Source organism: Sinohyriopsis cumingii, chromosome 12 (assembly GCF_028554795.1).
Source record: "Sinohyriopsis cumingii isolate HCF-2022 chromosome 12, ASM2855479v2, whole genome shotgun sequence".
In the NCBI taxonomy this organism is placed as follows: Eukaryota; Metazoa; Mollusca; class Bivalvia; order Unionida; family Unionidae; genus Sinohyriopsis; species Sinohyriopsis cumingii.
The window spans coordinates 83,266,557-83,284,739 of NC_142972.1; the positions used below are offsets into that span (position 1 = coordinate 83,266,557).

Sequence of the window (18,183 nt, forward strand, 5' to 3'; positions counted from 1 at the left end):
AGGTACTCGATGAAATTTACATCTTACAGGTTTCTGCCATTTTTACATATTATATAAATTGTTTTAAGATGTACATGTAGCATCATATCGACCAGAATTCTCCGTTATTTTGCATGAATTTTCCAAGTAATATTGCTACAACATACAGCAAGCCATGGGCAGAGTAATGTTTCACAAGCCCTAATTTGGATTTAGTATTTATATTTTACAGTCAGACATGTGATAACCCTCAATAATAAATCTACAATCCTTTGTAAAACATTCTGAAATTTTCATGAAAAATCTGGAATTTTTATTGTTGCATCAGTCTTTCTGTTTTGTTTCTATTGGTTGTTGTATTTTGTGTTTTATTTGACTTTGAAGGCATCGCTTATTAGTAATACATTAAGTCTTGTCCATATTTCAGATTTGCAATTGATTGACATTCATGTAATTCAGTGATTGAAATGGCATGGACATGTTAAGAAATGTATTACATGTATGTGTTATGAAATATACGACAATGATGTGTTATGAAATTTATGACATGGATGTATTCCATTTGATAAATTATAAACTTTGTGAATAATTGTAATTTGGTCTTCAGCTGTGTCAGAAATTATTGGTGTGCATTTGAGATTCACGACAGTTATGGTTTGGGTTATGCTAATCACTTTTTAAGTTGTTTTGCCTAGAGATTGGTTATTTTTTTTTTACAATCAGTGTAAAATGTCTTGCTTAAGGATACAAAATGACAGTTGACCCAGTCTGGCATGGGAATGAAACCAGGTGTCATCTTTTGTAATGCTTGCTTTACATCAGTAAATTTTCCAAGGTACACTCTTTGTTAGGAGAGGCATTTTGTATATTATGTTGCAGGTGTTGTAACTTTCTTCAACGATATAATAGTTTAAAATTGTCTTGCAAGCGAGGATTCAAATAAAATTTAAATTTCAAGTTAGCTTTCTGACAGAAAGAAAATTGACCACTATTATGCATCAACTGGATTACAGTCTTTCATCATTAATGTAGAGCTAAAATGAGGTGATTGATATCAGGTGTCATCTTGTCTGAACTGCTGATAAATGTGCTTCCTTTATCAAGGCAGTGTATTTCTGTAGTGTATATCACAACAGAGGATGCCTGTCATAATTGGATTATCTACTGTTAATACACATTCAGGAATGAAAGGAGGCTTACAAGGATTATCTCCAGATTGCTAGATGTAATTATTATAAAAGCTCTGAGTTTGTTTTCAGATTTTGGATATGATTTCTACATGCACAATTGCATGAGACTTTTTATTTTAAAATTGCATATTTTTCTGGGCTGAAAAAAATGTATGGAAGAAATTATCATATCAGGAATTTTCATTAAAACTCTGGAATTATTTTTTATATCCAGATGTTGAGAATTATCACATGTATGCACAATGTTAAAACATGGCATTTGATAAAGGTTTTATAAATTATCTCAATTTTCTGATTCAGTTTTACATCTGTATATTGTAGATATTAGATCTCATGTCTCCAGGTTAATTAATTGGGAAAAGTATAATGGGGTATGTAACAAACTGCTTATCATTAATTAGATGAAGATCTCATGTCTCCAGATTAATTAATTGGGAAAAGTATAACGGGGTATGTAACAAACTGCTTATCATTAATTAGATGAAGATCTCATGTCTCCAGATTAATTAATTGGGAAAAGCATAACGGGGTATGTAACAAACTGCTTATCATTAATTAGATGAAGATCTCATGTCTCCAGATTAATTAATTGGGAAAAGCATAACGGGGTATGTAACAAACTGCTTATCATTAATTAGATGAAGATCTCATGTCTCCAGATTAATTAATTGGGAAAAGTATAACGGGGTATGTAACAAACTGCTTATCATTAATTAGATGAAGATCTCATGTCTCCAGATTAATTAATTGGGAAAAGCATAACGGGGTATGTAACAAACTGCTTATCATTAATTAGATGAAGATCTCATGTCTCCAGATTAATTAATTGGGAAAAGTATAACGGGGTATGTAACAAACTGTTTGTCATTAATTAGATGAAGAGGCACTAACATATCACTGTTTTTTCTACTGCATTAGGAAGTGTTAGGTTTTTACTTCTGACAGGTATCGCGTGCACTATAGAGGTTTTAAATTTAAATATTGGCATAAATGTATATTCTGTGACCCTTTTGTGAGCCTCTATGAGAATTTGGCTGTTTATTTATCTCCACTGATTGTTTCATCTATTCATTATGTAATGTCATGTCCCATCACATCCATCTGACAATCATGTAATGTCATGTCCCATCACATCCATCTGTCCATTATGTAATGTAATTTCCCATCAGATCCATCTGTCCATTATGTAATGTCATGTCCCATCACATCCATCTGACAATCATATAATGTAATTTCCCATCAGATCCATCTGTCCGTTATGTAATGTCATGTCCCATCACATCCATCTGACAATCATGTAATGTTAATTTCCCATCAGATCCATCTGTCCATTATGTAATTGCATGTCCCATCACATCCATCTGACAATCATGTAATGTTAATTTCCCATCAGATCCATCTGTCAATTATGTAATGTCATATCCAATCACATTCATCATCTGTCCATCACGTCATGTTATGTTATATCACATCCATCTGTCCATCATGAAATGTCATTTCCCATCACATCCATCTGTTCATTATATAATGTTGTGTCCCATCACATCTATCTGCCCATGTAATGTCGTGTCCCATCACATTCATCATCTGTCCATCATGTCATTTCATGTCCTGTTACATTCATTTGCCCATGTAATGTCATGTCCCATTCCATCCATCTGTCCTTCATGTCATGTCATGTCTCATTGCATCCATCTGCCCATGCAATGTCATGTCTCATTATATCCATGAGTCTATCATGTCATGTCTCAAAACATCCTTCTGCCCATGTAATTTCATGTCCCATTACATCCACATGTCCAGTATGTCATGTGATGTCACATCACATCCATCTATCTGTCATTTAATATCATGTATTATCACATTCATCTACCCATCATGTCATGTCAGGTCCCATCACATCCTGTCTATGACAAATTCTATTTCCACTCAATAACTTATTAAGGATTTAGTGGATTCAGGGCTGGCATGATGCAATATGGTGCCCTATGTGAAAGATATATGGACCCTGCATCTGTATTCAGACTTCATAAACATGTAAAGAATAGTAAAATTCCTTTATTATATGAGAAATACTCTCAAAACATTTTGTTCATTTTAGCTGACTCTCTGATTTTTGTACCCATTGTCTTCTCTGATTTGGTGCCCTGTGCAAATGCAGTGTTCACACAAAGGTTGTGCCAGGCCTGAGTGGATTGAACCCAGATTTATGACATGTCTTTAAATTAAAAATATCTTTACTAAGTTTGATTTTCAACTTTTTCCAACACAATGTAATGGATTTAAGGCCCATGTTTGATTTAAAGCTTCCATTATTATAATAGCAGGGGCACTCATGATATACAGAGACATTTTAGTTTATTTTGTCCAACTGTATTTAAAAGGCCCTCTTTAGAAATATTTGTGCATTCTTAAATGATGAGGTAACAGTAAATTTAACATATTACCTCTAGATACCAAAATGTGATAGTTTGAGAAAGACCTTTCTGAAGTTTACAAATGTTATGCTTCTGGTGACTGGTCTGTATTTAGCAAGAAATGCTGGTAGTGCCTTAATATAGAATTGCACTAGCAACATAGAATTTACCTCTCTGTCTTATTTTTTTAATCACCTTTTCTTCATACTTGTGTCTTTGTTTACATGCTGTTTTTATTTTTTATATTTGAATTTATATAGATTTAAGAATTTACTTTTCTTTTTTTCAGAGTCATTTCTTTTTAAGATTTAATATTTTTATATTAATTTCTTTAAATAATCAATCCTGCAGAAACATGCATAACATTACACAGTGAGAATGGTTTGTACATTGTCATTCCAACATTAATTACAGTATATAGAACTAAATAATTCATTCAGTACATTTATTTTAGTGTTACTTTATTATTAAAAAGGTACCACGTCATGTATATTGCTTTTATGTATCTTTAGGTTTTTTGTTATTTTATACAGGAGAACCCCATTATAACACATATTGTTATAACACGAATTTTGGATTAAACATGATTATATCATAATTCTGACATTTCATCATAGATGTCCATCATTCCCTGAAGCTACTTAAAATGAAGACCAAGCTAACAAATATATACAAATTATGAAGCTTACTTTCATTAACTTATAACTTGCAGATCCTATTTGCTATTTTTACACAGCAATTATTAATTCTCCTCAAGCATGGGGCTATACTAATCTTGGTTGTCATGTATTATATTGCCTGATTGTCATATGAATTGGTAGGTAGCAAATTTATTACTATATATTTCACTTGCATTTGTTTATTCCCTCACCTCCACACATCATACACACATTTAAAATTTCATTATTCTCTCTATTACACATTTGGGGACAAACTACAATTGTGGACTTTTAGATTGCTCTCCCTTTAACACATTTGGGTTCATAAAGCAATTGCCAGTCATAGACACTACCTATTGCATATAGTAGGGTTCCCTTGTATGTAGACTGTGTTAAATGTCTGTTTCATCTTTGATTACAATAACTTGCAATAAGAAAGGTCAATAAAGCTTAACCACAGACATATTGCATACATAAAGCTTCGTATGAGATTCCCATGGTTAAGAACTGACCACATACCCAAACTAAATTGAGCAAGTTTTATTTGGAAAGCGTCTTTAAAAAAAAGGTAAACCCACCCCTAATGTATTTGGTGACCTTGGGTTGTAATGTATTAGCATGGTGTTATTAAACTGGTGATTTTTCACCACTCTTGTTTGGAATTCAGAGAATCAGTTTGAAAATGTCTGAGATTGAGAAACAAAAATTACTGCTACTCAGAGCAGCCTTAACATTGCCTAAAATTATTTTGTATTACATAATTTAAAATTATTTTGTATTATAGAATTTAAAATTATTTTGTATTACAGAATTTAAAATTCTTTTGTATTATCTCAGAATTTAAAATTATTTTGTATTACAGAATTTAAAATTATTACAGAATTTAAAATTATTTTTTATTATAGAATTTAAAATTATTTTGTATTACAGAATTTAAAATTATTACAGAATTTAAAATTATTTTACATTATAGAATTTAAAATTATTTTGTATTATAGAATTTAAAATTATTTTATATTATAAAATGTAAAATTATTTTGTATTATAGAATTTAAAATTATTTTGTATTATAGAATTTAATGTTATTTTGTATTATAGAATTTTGAACATTCTAGAGTTCAGTTCACTTCTTATTTGATATGGGTTGCTTTTTTGTTCTTTTTTTAAGAACAGCACAATTTAAAACCGGATAATCAATTGAAAATTGACAAACATCATAATGTTCTTCAATAATATTACAGCATGACATTTCATTAATTATAACTTGGCAGCATAGATGCAATCTTTGTTATTTTGTGACAATGCAGTTAAAAGCTCATGCTTGACAGAATTTTTTTTATTTAGAAAATGATTTAACCATATATACTCACTGATAAGTTACGTCCATCTGTAAACAACATAGATACACATTCTGCTGTCATAATGTGCCTGCAGTTCAGGTTCTGTGTTGTTTGTTTTAATGATTACCGGTACTCCTAACAAACTGCATTGACCCAGATCTGCTGAGTCATGCAACACAGCATCTTAGAACACAAAATTGCATGGTTATAGGATTTTTAAAATATGACTTATGGTACTTGAAGTTTATTAATTTATAACTTGTGTAAAATCATGTGTTGTAGAAGCTGAGGATGAAAAATAAATTATTTTCATTGATATATTTGTAACAAGAAAGGAGAATGCATAGTATCACTGAGGTTGGACCTCATGGTTTTCATCACTGCAGTCAAATACACACACCAGTAAATTTCTTCTCTTGCCAAGGGTTATAGACAATGTCAAATGAAACAGAACAATGACCTTTGACTTGTGAAGATGTTCTGTGAACTGAAAGATCTGTATCTTTAAGTCAAGTGGTGAGAGTATGAGCTCGACTCTTTTATATATCTGGATCTTTGTGTCAAGCAGTGAGTGTATGAGCTTGACTATACATCTAGATCTTTGAGTCAAGTGGTGTGTGTGTGTGTGCTTAACTCTTATACATCTGGATAATTAAGTCAAGTGGTGTTTGCATGCTTGACTCTTATACATATGGATCTTTGAGTCAAGTAGTGAGTGCGTGTGCTTGACTTGTATACATATGGATATTTGAGTCAGGTAGTGAGTGTGCATGCTTGACTCATACATCTGGATCTTTGAGTCAAGTAGTGAGTGTGTTTGACTCTTATACATCTGGATCTTTGAGTCAAGTAGTGATTGTGTGTACTTGACTCTTATACATCTGGATCTTTGAGTCAAGTAGTGAGTGTCTGTGCTTGACTCATACATTTGGATCTTTGAGTCAAGTGGTGAGTGTGCATGGCTGACTCTTATACATCTGGATCTTTGAGTCAAATGGTGAGTGTGTGTGCTTGACTGTTATACATCTGGATCTTTGAGTCACTTGGTGTGTGTGCTTGACTCATACAAGAGGTCTGTGCTTTAATACTTGGTAGCATTCTTCTTTCCTGTGGCACAAAATGTTGTCTAATGCATATAGGATGAAGATATAGAGGGGAAAGAGGGAGGTGGTGAGAAGGAAGAGGAGGATGAAAAATCTGGCAGCCCAACTGAGGAGAATGAGGAGGAAGAGACAAAGAACATGTCCCTTCATATTAATGAGGAAGAAATTGAAACAGATGATGTTCAGAGCCAGTCATTAAAGGTAAATATTGAGACCAAGATATATCATAATATACACGATCATAAGTTGATTTCAACTGCAAACAACATAGACTCTGATCTGCTGTTGCATAATGTGTGGGCAGATCAGAATCCATGTTGTTTGTTCTACTGATTACTTCTAATAAAACTGCATAGACATAGGTTTGCCAAAACATTATTTGATGGCAGATCTGGGTCTGCATAGTTTCACTGATTTGTCATGGTTGCTGCAAAACATGAATTTTAGGATCCAGTAAAAAAAATTGTTATGAAATCAAGTTTATGAAAATAAGGACCAATGAAAATGCATACATGCCAACTTTTAAACATTTGTTGGGGTTCTGTGAAACTTGTTTTAGGGAATTTTGTAGTTGCAAATTGCATATTGCTTAGGTAATGACATATCATAATGAATATAAAAATGTTCTAATTAATATGTTATGTGATTCTTGTAGACTCTTTATTTTGCAACAATTTTAAATGTAAGAGAAACAAGATAAAATACAAGCCATGTATATCAATGCAAATATCCCTTATCTTTGTATATATGATACCATCCACCATTTTTGCAGAGAGATATTTTACTATGACCCTGTCTGTTCATCTCTCCATTAACTTTACTTTTTTGGCATAATAGGTTCAGTTCTTCAGCATGTACCTTCACCAAACTTGGTGGATGCATGCGCTTGGGTAAGGAAGATCCTATTGAATTTTACTTCAGGTCAAAGATCAAGGTCACTATGAAAGAAAAATGAAAAATGGTTTCTACACAATATCTCACATTTTCAACCATCTACAGTTACCAAACTTTGCAGATTGCTTTCACTTTTGATAAGAAAGATTTCTAATGATTTTGGGATCAAAAGATCAAACATCTGCAATTGAAAGAAGAAAAATAGTTTCAGTACAGTAACCATTTACTATTACCAACCTCAGTTGGATGACATGAACTTGGGTATGGAAGAAGTCTGTCAAGTTTGGGGTTAAAAGATCAAAGGTCATGGTCACTGAAAATCTAAAAATGGTTTTCTGCACAATAACTTAGTTCTACATCACATACCTGGACCAAATATTGTGTATAACATGATGTCACCAAATTTGAATATTCCTTGTGTATTTAATCACTTGTGCATTAACATTGCACATAAATTACAAATTTAGTGATTCCTTGACAGTTTGTAAAAAAATTCAAAATCCTTGTTAACGCATTAACCCCTGGTGATGAGTTTAAGTGGCAGAAGGTAGTAGCCTACTGCCGAGCTTTGTAGCATCAATGTCATGTATGACACACTAAAGGGGGTGGTATTATAGAAAGGTAGACAGATGTAGCTCTACAATGATACCAAATAATCTGGAATTTCTAGTTGCACTACAAAATACAGAGGGAAAAACCTCATTTTTTGGACCCGATTTTGTTCTACCCAAAATTCACCTGTGGTCGGAATCCAATTTTGTGTCAGGATTTTAGACTCTTTGGTCTCAGATCTAAGGCAGACTGGTATGAACTGCAAACAGACAGATGAACCTTTGCAAAAAGTAGGATAGGATGGGCATTTGGAATAAAGAGTGGTCTCAATACATAAAATAATGGGTTCATTATACAAAACAAAAATATTTAAAAAATCCAACTTCTACCCTTCTACTCATGTGTGAGGCAAATAGACAAGAAAAACAATGTTTCTAACACAACTAGGCAGTGTGTTATTGGAAGATCACCTGGAAGTTGGTGTTTTAATATGTATTCAGAAATAGCTTTCAAAATATGTTTCCTACTCAAATTTCAGACAAAAATGACCAAAACCTCCAGGGTTAATGTGTTAACAGTAAGCCATGTTGATGTGTCTAGTTAAACTCACTAACTCCCCAGCTGAACTTATCTTACCATATATACTCACTGGTATTAGTCAGGTCCTACTGCATACTGCACAGACCCAGATCTGCTATTGCCTAATGTACCAGCAGATCTGGGTCTATGCAGTTTGCTAAGAGTAATCAGTAGAACAAACAACATAGACCCTGATCTACTGTGTTTTATGCAACTGCAGATCGAGGTCTATGTTGATTGTATTTGGAATAAACAAGTATGTGGACAATGTTTGGTCACAGTAATATCTGATTTACAGAAGTTTGACTGTATTTAGTCTTTGTGACATTACTACTGTAGCCACTGACTCCTGACTGCCACTCCTGTTGTGGTAGGGTGTGTAGCATGTACTGCAAAGAACCAGTTCCTTCATAAGTGTTACCATATTTACTCACATACAGGCCCATTCATGTATAAGCTGACCACACAAATGGTTGGTAAAACTTTAAAAAGTGCAATAGCCATGCAAAAGCTGACCTATAAATCCAGCCATATTGAAAAATCTTGTTATTGCTACTCCATCTGAATGGATGGTCATCTTCACTTGGGGTTTCAGTACAGGTCTTCAGTAGCAATGTATACTGGTAGTTGACAACAAAACTTACAAAAAAGTTTTAGTTTAGGCCTTGTCCCAGGTTTTTATTTTTTCCTAAATTATTTGACTTATATGCTAGTATATGTGGTACTTATTTTTCTTTCTGTGCAATATTGTTTTAACTGGGAAAGTAAAAATATTCATTACATATATGGAATATTTTATCTCTAAAACTTGAATAATATTGCACAAGATCAGCATTTGTGTGACAAGTGGTTCAGTATGACAACAGATTCAGTGTGGCAAGTGGTTCAGTGTGAAAACAGGTTCAGTGTGGCAAGTGGTTCAGTGTGACAACAGGTTCAGTGGGGAATGTGGTTCAGTGTGACAACAGACCCTTTATTGCTTGGGACTGATTGTTCACAAGATAATGACGGCTGAAATGTCAGGTAATATTACTGATAATTCTCCAAGAGAGATTTGAATACACACATTTAATATCTCATTAACTCATTAAATAGGTGGATAATTAATAGCTAATCTAGAATACCTTGTGGTTTGTGTGATTTTGATTTTGAACATAGCTTTAAAACAATTTCAGTCATATTGCTATGATGTCTGCAGTTTATCTGTTTATAGTGATGTCTAGCACTGGAGCATCATGCCGCACATATAAAGTATGATGTCCCACCCAGTTACATTATCCTGACACCAGGCCGACCAATCCTAACAAGATCCTCTAAATGTCTTTTTTGCATGCTTAAATTAAAGTAGTGGTTGGACAATAGTATTTTATGATTTTGAAAAGGTCTTGTCTGCATTGGTAACTTGTCAAATCAGCAAAATAGGAATATAGCAATACACAAACTCTGAGAAAGTCATCTAACTTACAGATGATGTTATTGTGATGTAAATTCAGCCAGTTCACAAAAATAACCAATCAATAACCAGTTGGTGTCCCCATTTTTAGGGGTGGTTCTTTACTAATTTTAACTTATTTAATCTATAAATGTCAATTTCAGAAAGTTCGCTTTGCTGGAGAGAAACAAATTGTTGTCAAGCCGCCAATGAATGATGCCACTGTCTGGACACATGAACCTGATTATGACAACTTTCTGTTTGTCCGTGTTTACTGCCCTCAACAAATGGAGGAACAGGATCTGAAATGTTCAATTGCATTTGGCAAAAGATTTTTCAAAACAAAACGACTTGATGATCCTTCAAAAGAGGTGAGTATTTTAAACTTTTAAAACAATTAGTGAAGAAAAATGTTCTTAAAATATTAAGAGGGAAAACTATTTATAATGATCATGGATTTAGTGAATTTCAGGATTAATAAAATGCTTTAATGTAAGTTTGTTTGAAAATTAAATAAATTAAACTTACAAATATTGAATACTGATTGCACTTCTGGTACTTTTTTTCTTCATTTTCTTTATATAGATATACTGCCATTGGAGATAAGTGCACAATGGTCTAGTTCTGTTAGTGACAGTAGTTCAGCAGAGTTATTTTTGGTGGGAAATAATTACATCCCCATTTTGTTTATTGACAAAAACAAAACCGATGGCCCAAAAATGTCATGCCCTTCCACAGCATAAGGAAGGAAATATAGTTTGATTCTTAGTTTAGTATGTATTGAACATAAAATTATTTTGACCCTTTCTGAACATTAGTTCATGATTAGAAATAATGGGTCGCAAGAATACAGTCTTCACTCAGAGAAATAAAAATCATAACATTTTGTTACTTGTTGTTTTTGACTCTTTCAAACAGTAGAAAGATGGAGAAAAAAATTAATGAATAAAAATTAACTTGAAGGGCTTGAGGAACTTGGGCTGTAATTAGGGAATCAAAAGCCATTCAAAATCATCTATTCAGTCAACTGTTTTTTATTACTTCATTTAATTGTTTCTAACTTGATTCTTTTTTTTCTGTTAGCTTTAAAAATTGTACTTGGTGTCATGAAATTGTGTGTGCTACTAAAACTTATAAAAAAATTTGAAAACATGGTTTAGGGAAAGTTGGATGGTTCAAATATTATTTGGATTATGGTAATGATGGTAAATTAGTTCTGCAGAAAATCATACAGAAAATTGTCATTTATGGAAAAGTACCAGGAGCATTCATGATTTAGTTTTGTTTCAATAGAAGTAGACTATTTAGTGCCAAAGTAATTGGAATACAGTGCCTTGTCCAAGGATGCAACATGGTTGCCAGCCCACATGGATTCAGTAGTAGGATTTGAACCCATACCCATTTGATCACCAGTCCAGCAGAATAACTACTGAGCCACAGCCTCTTGTCACATGCAGATGGCAATATTGAGCCAATTGTGCATCCCCAAGCCACAGGGCTATCATTCTTTTGTTGGATGAGAGGATGTGGTAGGGTGTGTGCCAAAAACAGAGGGATATTATTAATTTGTGTTAAAAATGGAGGAGTTAGCAGGGTTATGTAAAATTTAAGTTTCTTGGAAGGGGCTGATCATTGCTACTTTCATTTTCAGCATGTTGAAAAGATTTCTTCCACTTTTTAATAAACCCCACAAATCCCATAAAATCAATATTATTTTCATAAATAAACAGCTGGAATCATATTATAAGTAAATGGCATGTGTCAGTAGTTTGGGAAAAAGGGATGGGGGTGAGGGTAAAGAGAAATTTGTCATGTACCTAAATGGGGTTGTTTGAATTTAACATTTCACCCTTAGCAGGGTGGGGTGGGGGATTACAAACATTTTAGTTCAGTTTACCATCCCAAAATTCAACTTCCCTAAATGATAAACTCTCTCTAATAATAAATGGAATGAACCTTGATGAACATCCCTGACCATAGTGTTTGGGATGGGTATTTAAATTTTGTAAGTTTTGAATAGAAAAGTTACAAATACTTGAATTCTGCAGCTATTATGTCATAAGTTTTACTTTGTTTAAAACATATGATTGTTCATTAATTTCAACATTGTTTTGCTACACTTTGCCATAATAACTACAGATACACTGGGTGTAAACACTACCATGCACTTTATATTTTAAAGCATGGAACCATTGTACATAATGTACATGTCATTCTAAGTGTATTCATACTGGACATTTTTCATCAAGGAAAATCAAGTAAGATTAAGGGTTCATGTCAGATTGAGTAAGATTAAGGTTATATCAAATTGAGAAAGATTAAGGTTCCTGTTAGATGAAATAGGATTAAGGTTAATGCCAGATTAAGTAAGATTAAAATTCCTGTCATATTAAGTAAGATTAAAGTTCGTGTCAGATTAAGTTAGATTTATTAAGATTAAGGTTCATGTCAGATTAAATAAGATTAATGTTCATGTCACATTAAGTAAGATTAAGGTTTATGTCACATTAAGTAAGATTAAGGTTTATGTCAGATTAATTAAGATAGGTTTATGTCACATTAGGTAAGATTAAGGTTCATGTCACATTAAGTAAGATTAAGGTTTATGTCAAATGAAGAAAGATTAAGGTTCATGTCAGATTAATTAAGAATAAGGTTCATGTCAGATTAATTAAGAATAAGGTTCATGTCAGATTAATTAAGAATAAGGTTTATGTCAGATTAATTAAGAATAAGGTTTATGTCAGATTAATTAAGATAGGTTTATGTCACATTAGGTAAGATCAAGGTTCATGTCACATTAAGTAAGATTAAGGTTTATGTCAGATTAAATAAGATTAAGGTTTATGTCAAATGAAGAAAGATTAAGGTTCATGTCAGATTAATTAAGAATAAGGTTCATGTCAGATTAATTAAGAATAAGGTTCATGTCAGATTAAATAAGATTAAGGTTAATGTCAAATGAAGAAAGATTAAGGTTCATGTCAGATTAATTAAGAATAAGGTTCATGTCAGATTAATTAAGAATAAGGTTCATGTCAGATTAATTAAGAATAAGGTTCATGTCAGATTAAATAAGATTAAGGTTAATGTCAAATGAAGAAAGATTAAGGTTCATGTCAGATTAATTAAGAATAAGGTTCATGTCAGATTAATTAAAAATAAGGTTCATTTTAGATTAATTAAGAATAAGGTTCATGTCAGATTAAATATGATTAAGGTTAATGTCACATTATACTAAAGTAAGATTAAGGCTAATGTCAAATTAAGAAAGATTAGGCTCTTGTTAGATTAAGTAAGATCAAGGTTCATCTCAGATTAAGTTAGATTTATTAGGATTAAGGTTCATGTCAGAATAAGTAAGATTAAACAAGATTAAAGTACATGTCTGAATAAACAAGATTAAATGAGATTAATGTTCATGTCAGAATAAGTAAAATTACATAAATTTAAGGTTTATGTGAGCAGAAAATAATCAAAATCATAATTCAAAGCTGAGTGCATTTTCATCTATTTTTTGTATTGAAAGAGAAATCTGACTGAAAATGGATCGAACAGGATTACAAAAATGAGAGATTTCTTTGTAATTTTTTATTATATTTGTTTACTTCTCTTGGTCTTATTGATAGATCATACATGCCTTACTCCCTGGTTGAAGAATTATTTCATTTGAAGGTCAAAGGTCACATTTACATAAGTACTGGATATACTTATGTGTAAGTCAGATCCAATGTCAAGCTGCATAGACCTAGAACTGCTGTTGCATAATGCACTGACAAATCTGATTATATGTAGCTTATTAGGATTTAATCAGTAGAACAAACAGCATTGATCTTGATTTGCCTTAGCATTATTTGATAACAGATAAGTGTCTATGTTGTCTATAGTTCGATCCAGCTTGCATACAAATGTATGTGGTAATAAAACAGCATTGATATTTTGCATCGTTTTCATCTTTAGTTTTTTTATATCTTGTAAGTTAAAGAGAAATTTTTATTTTTTATTTCAGACATTGGTGGATGGAAAAGGATCATCGACATCTAAAGGTATTTATATTTAGTATCAGGCCTTGATTTCTCAGTGGAACTTAGGTCTGGACTTAAGAAAACAAAAAATGAATTTAAGTCTGGCTTAAGTTCATCCAATTTGATGTTGTCATTCAAGACTTCAACATTAACACATATTAAGACACATTGCTGAAGCAGCAGTCAAATATCATTGGGTCAACAAATTTAATATTTTGGAAAGGAAAATGTTTTTCTTTAATTTATATATTACGGTTTTTATATTGTAGTACTTCATGTTTATCTTTTTAGAAGGCCTTATTTTTCTGATGTTCTTGTTATTCTATATATTACATTTCTGTTTTTAGGATGAGAATATTATTTTAAAAATAATAGTCCTCTTCGCATTTGTAAAACAACTCTTCTGTTTATCAGATGTAACTACAGCTATATTTTATTCTTGCAGGAAAATTAGAGAAGGACATACCTAAAATTAGTTTAAAGAAAGAGAGGTGAGTCTAATTTTAAAATATTATATCTACTTTTTTCCCAGGGTGGTGAAAGGGGTTGATAATGATTGAATCTGTAATTTAAAAAATAATATTTTACCTTATGTATTGTGTATGTACAATTTTGCAAATTTAAGAAAGAGAAATTAATGTATCTTTGAAGAGTCTACTTGCTTTGAGACTTACCTGTTGTGTCAGTACCACTATTAGGACATACCTTTTGTGTCAGTACCACTATTAGGACTTAACCTGTTGTGTCAGTACCACTATTAGGACTTACCTGTTGTGTCAGTACCAATATTAGGACTTACCTGTTATGTCAGTACCACTATTATGACTTACCTGTTACGTCAGTATCACTATTAGGACATACCTGTTATGTCAGTACCACTATTAGGACATACCTGTTATGTCAGTACCACTGTTAGGACTTACCTGTTGTGTCAATACCACTATTAGGACTTACCTGTTATGTCAGTACCACTATTATGACTTACCTGTTATGTCATTATCACTATTAGGACATACCTGTTATGTCAGTACCACTATTAGGACATACCTGTTATGTCAGTACCACTATTAGGACTTACCTGTTGTGTCAGTATCACTATTAGGACTTACCTGTTATGTCAGTACCACTATTATGACTTACCTGTTATGTCAGTATCACTATTAGGACATACCTTTTATGTCAGTACCACTATTAGGACATACCTGTTGTGTCAGTACCACTATTAAGACATACCTGTTGTGTCAGTACCACTATTAGGACTTACCTGTTGTGTCAGTACCATTATTATGACTTACCTGTTGTGTCAGTACCACTATTATGTCAGTACAAGTTTTAGGAGTTACCTGTTGTGTCAGTCTTACAATTAGGACTAACCTATTTTACCAGTACTACTATTAGCACTTACCCATTGTGCCAGTATTGCTATTAAGACTTAACCTGTTGTGTCAGTACCACTGTTAGCACTTACCATATTTCCCGGCCTATGAGTCAATGCGGAGTATAAGTCGAATCAGCAAATTTGGCAAATTTTCTATCCTTCAGCGTTATATAAGTTGATGCTAAGTATAAGACGAGGCCAGATCAACACCTCGGATTGTGTTTTTACTTCGTTCCACACAGTATCGCAAATTTTATCCTATCTGTAACTCAGTAACCTTTCCAGTCAGGACCATTAAAGGTAACTAAAAGTACCTAATTTATTTCACAAGAAGTATTTAAAACGCATGATGTAATTTGAGTAACATAAAATAATGCTGACCCAAAAATTTATTGAGTTACAGATAGGATAAAACTTGCGATGCTGTGTGGAATTAAATTATAATAACTTCTGGTTTCATAAATATTAAAAATATCACTTATGCTATTTCAGATTACCATCATTAATGAAATTGCATTATTAATACTAAAATGCATTTTCCGGCGGGGGGGGGAGATACAGAGTGAAGGATGCATATGTATTACATTGCATTTGTGTTTTTTGCACATCATGATCAAAATCAAATATGGTCTGATATATGAGAGATAGAGAGAGAGAGAGTGAGAGAGAGAGTTCACCTCTTTGTGGATTTCTTTGTTCTTTTTTTTTAACTGATTGTCCCCATGTTGCCGAAGCTTTTGTCAAAGAGAGAAAATATTAATAAATGAAACAGTAAATGTAAACTATGAAAATACCTACCATACTACTTCATGGTTTTAATATTCACAAACGTTGTATGCATATAGTCCCAAGAATGACCATTTTGCATGCTGTCTAATTTTCTTTGCAAGTATAACAACCTCTCCATTCCCAACAATTAAGATTTTGTTTAAAGTGCATGTACTCTTCCTGTACTTAGGCAGCAATTGTTTTTGATCTTTGCTCATGCTAGATGTACTTTAAATTGCTGTCAGTTTCATGATCAAGTTCACAAATGTCACTGGCTGAGAAATTTACCATAGTAACCACCTGGCATTTCCTTTAACTATATGGTATGATATTCATTATAGCCATGGGTAGCCTCATTTCTCTATTAGTATCCTCACTAATCTGATCTGGTCTGCAGAATCTTGACCTCAAACAGGTGTTATCTTGGAATGACTGAATACAGCCATAGCATATTTAATTAGTCTGTAAATACCACTACAAAGCCCTATTATTCTTGCAATAATGGAAGTGGAAACAACAATTAGAAGGAATTGCTTAACTAGTGGTATTAATTGATAATGGAATGTGGTACTACATTTGTACACAAGTAAAATCAGTCATCAGGTAAGTGAACAATACTGATTTACAATCATGAAGTCGTCTCTGTCTGTCTCTCTCTCTCAGTGGGGCATACGGATTATTTGATCATTAGGTGCAAGAAGAAAATTGAGATGGAATATGTCTTTTTCATGGTTATTCATCTTCTAACTTGTAAATTCTAATGCATATATATGTAATTCAATTTAAACAACGTATATTACAAACAACGTACATTAATGGTGCATGCTGCTTTAGCGCAATTACATCTGGTCTGTGTTAATTTTTAATACTGACGATCATGTAATTGTTTAAAATACTCACTGTGGATCCTATATTTGTTCATACACGATCTCTTCCACAAAATTAAATATTTTTTGCACATTATTTTTTGTGCTCTTGGAGAATTATTTTCCATACGAAAAATATGAAAAGAGATTTGGATGACATAATCCATATATAAGAAGATTTGGAGTACAAGACGAAGCTAAGATTTTCTGGTAAAAAAGTATTGTCTTATAGGCCAGCAAATACAGTACCCGTTGTGCCAGTATTGCTATTAAGACTAACTGTTGTGTCAGAACCACAATTACAAGTTACCTATTGTGATTTTGATCAGATTGTCACTATTAAGACCTACATGTTGTCAAACAACTTCAGACAAGTCCTTTCCTTCTAAGGGTTTTCACAAGAAGTATCACCTTACTCTGAAGGCCAGTGTGTACAAGAGAATAGTATTTGTGTAAAAAGAGCTTTTGTAAAACAGGATAGTATCTGTGTAAAACAAGATACATGTAGTTTTTGTGTAAAAGAGGATAATATTTGTGTAAAAGAGGATAGTATTCGTATAAAAGAATTTTGTGTAAAAGAAGATAGCATTTGTTAAAAGAGTTTTTGTAAAAGAGGATAGTATTTGTGTAAAAGTGGATGGTAACTGTGTAAAAGAGGATGGTATCTGTGTAAAAGAGGATTGTATTTGTGTAAAAGATGATAGTATTTGTGTAAAAGAGTTTTGTGTAAAAGAGGATACTTTCGTTTAAAAGAAGATACTATTTATGTAAAAGAGGTCTGTGTAAAAGAGGATAGGATCTTTGCAAAGGAGGATTGTGTTTGTGTAAAAGAAGATGCTGTCTGTGTAAAAGGAATGTATCTGTGTAAAATAAGATAGCATTTGTGTAAAAGAAGATGGTGTTAGTGTAAAAGAGAATAGTATCTGTGTAAAAGAGGATGGTATTTATGAAAAGAGGATAGGATTTGTAATGCCAAGAAAGTGTTACTATTGACTTTTGAA

General features: G+C 32.5%; 1 protein-coding gene across 3 annotated transcripts in view; it reads left to right on the top strand.

Annotated features, from left to right (window-relative positions):
* LOC149786870 (uncharacterized) overlaps positions 1-18,183 on the top strand; it is a 65,151-nt gene that overhangs the window by 15,622 nt on the left and 31,346 nt on the right. For all 3 annotated transcript variants that reach the window (XM_089977376.1, XM_089977378.1, XM_089977377.1), the window contains 4 exons: positions 6,725-6,889; positions 10,310-10,516; positions 14,155-14,191; positions 14,616-14,661. In XM_089977376.1, coding sequence (XP_089833502.1) covers positions 6,725-6,889; positions 10,310-10,516; positions 14,155-14,191; positions 14,616-14,661 — 455 coding nt within the window. The remainder of the gene's footprint in view (positions 1-6,724; positions 6,890-10,309; positions 10,517-14,154; positions 14,192-14,615; positions 14,662-18,183) is intronic.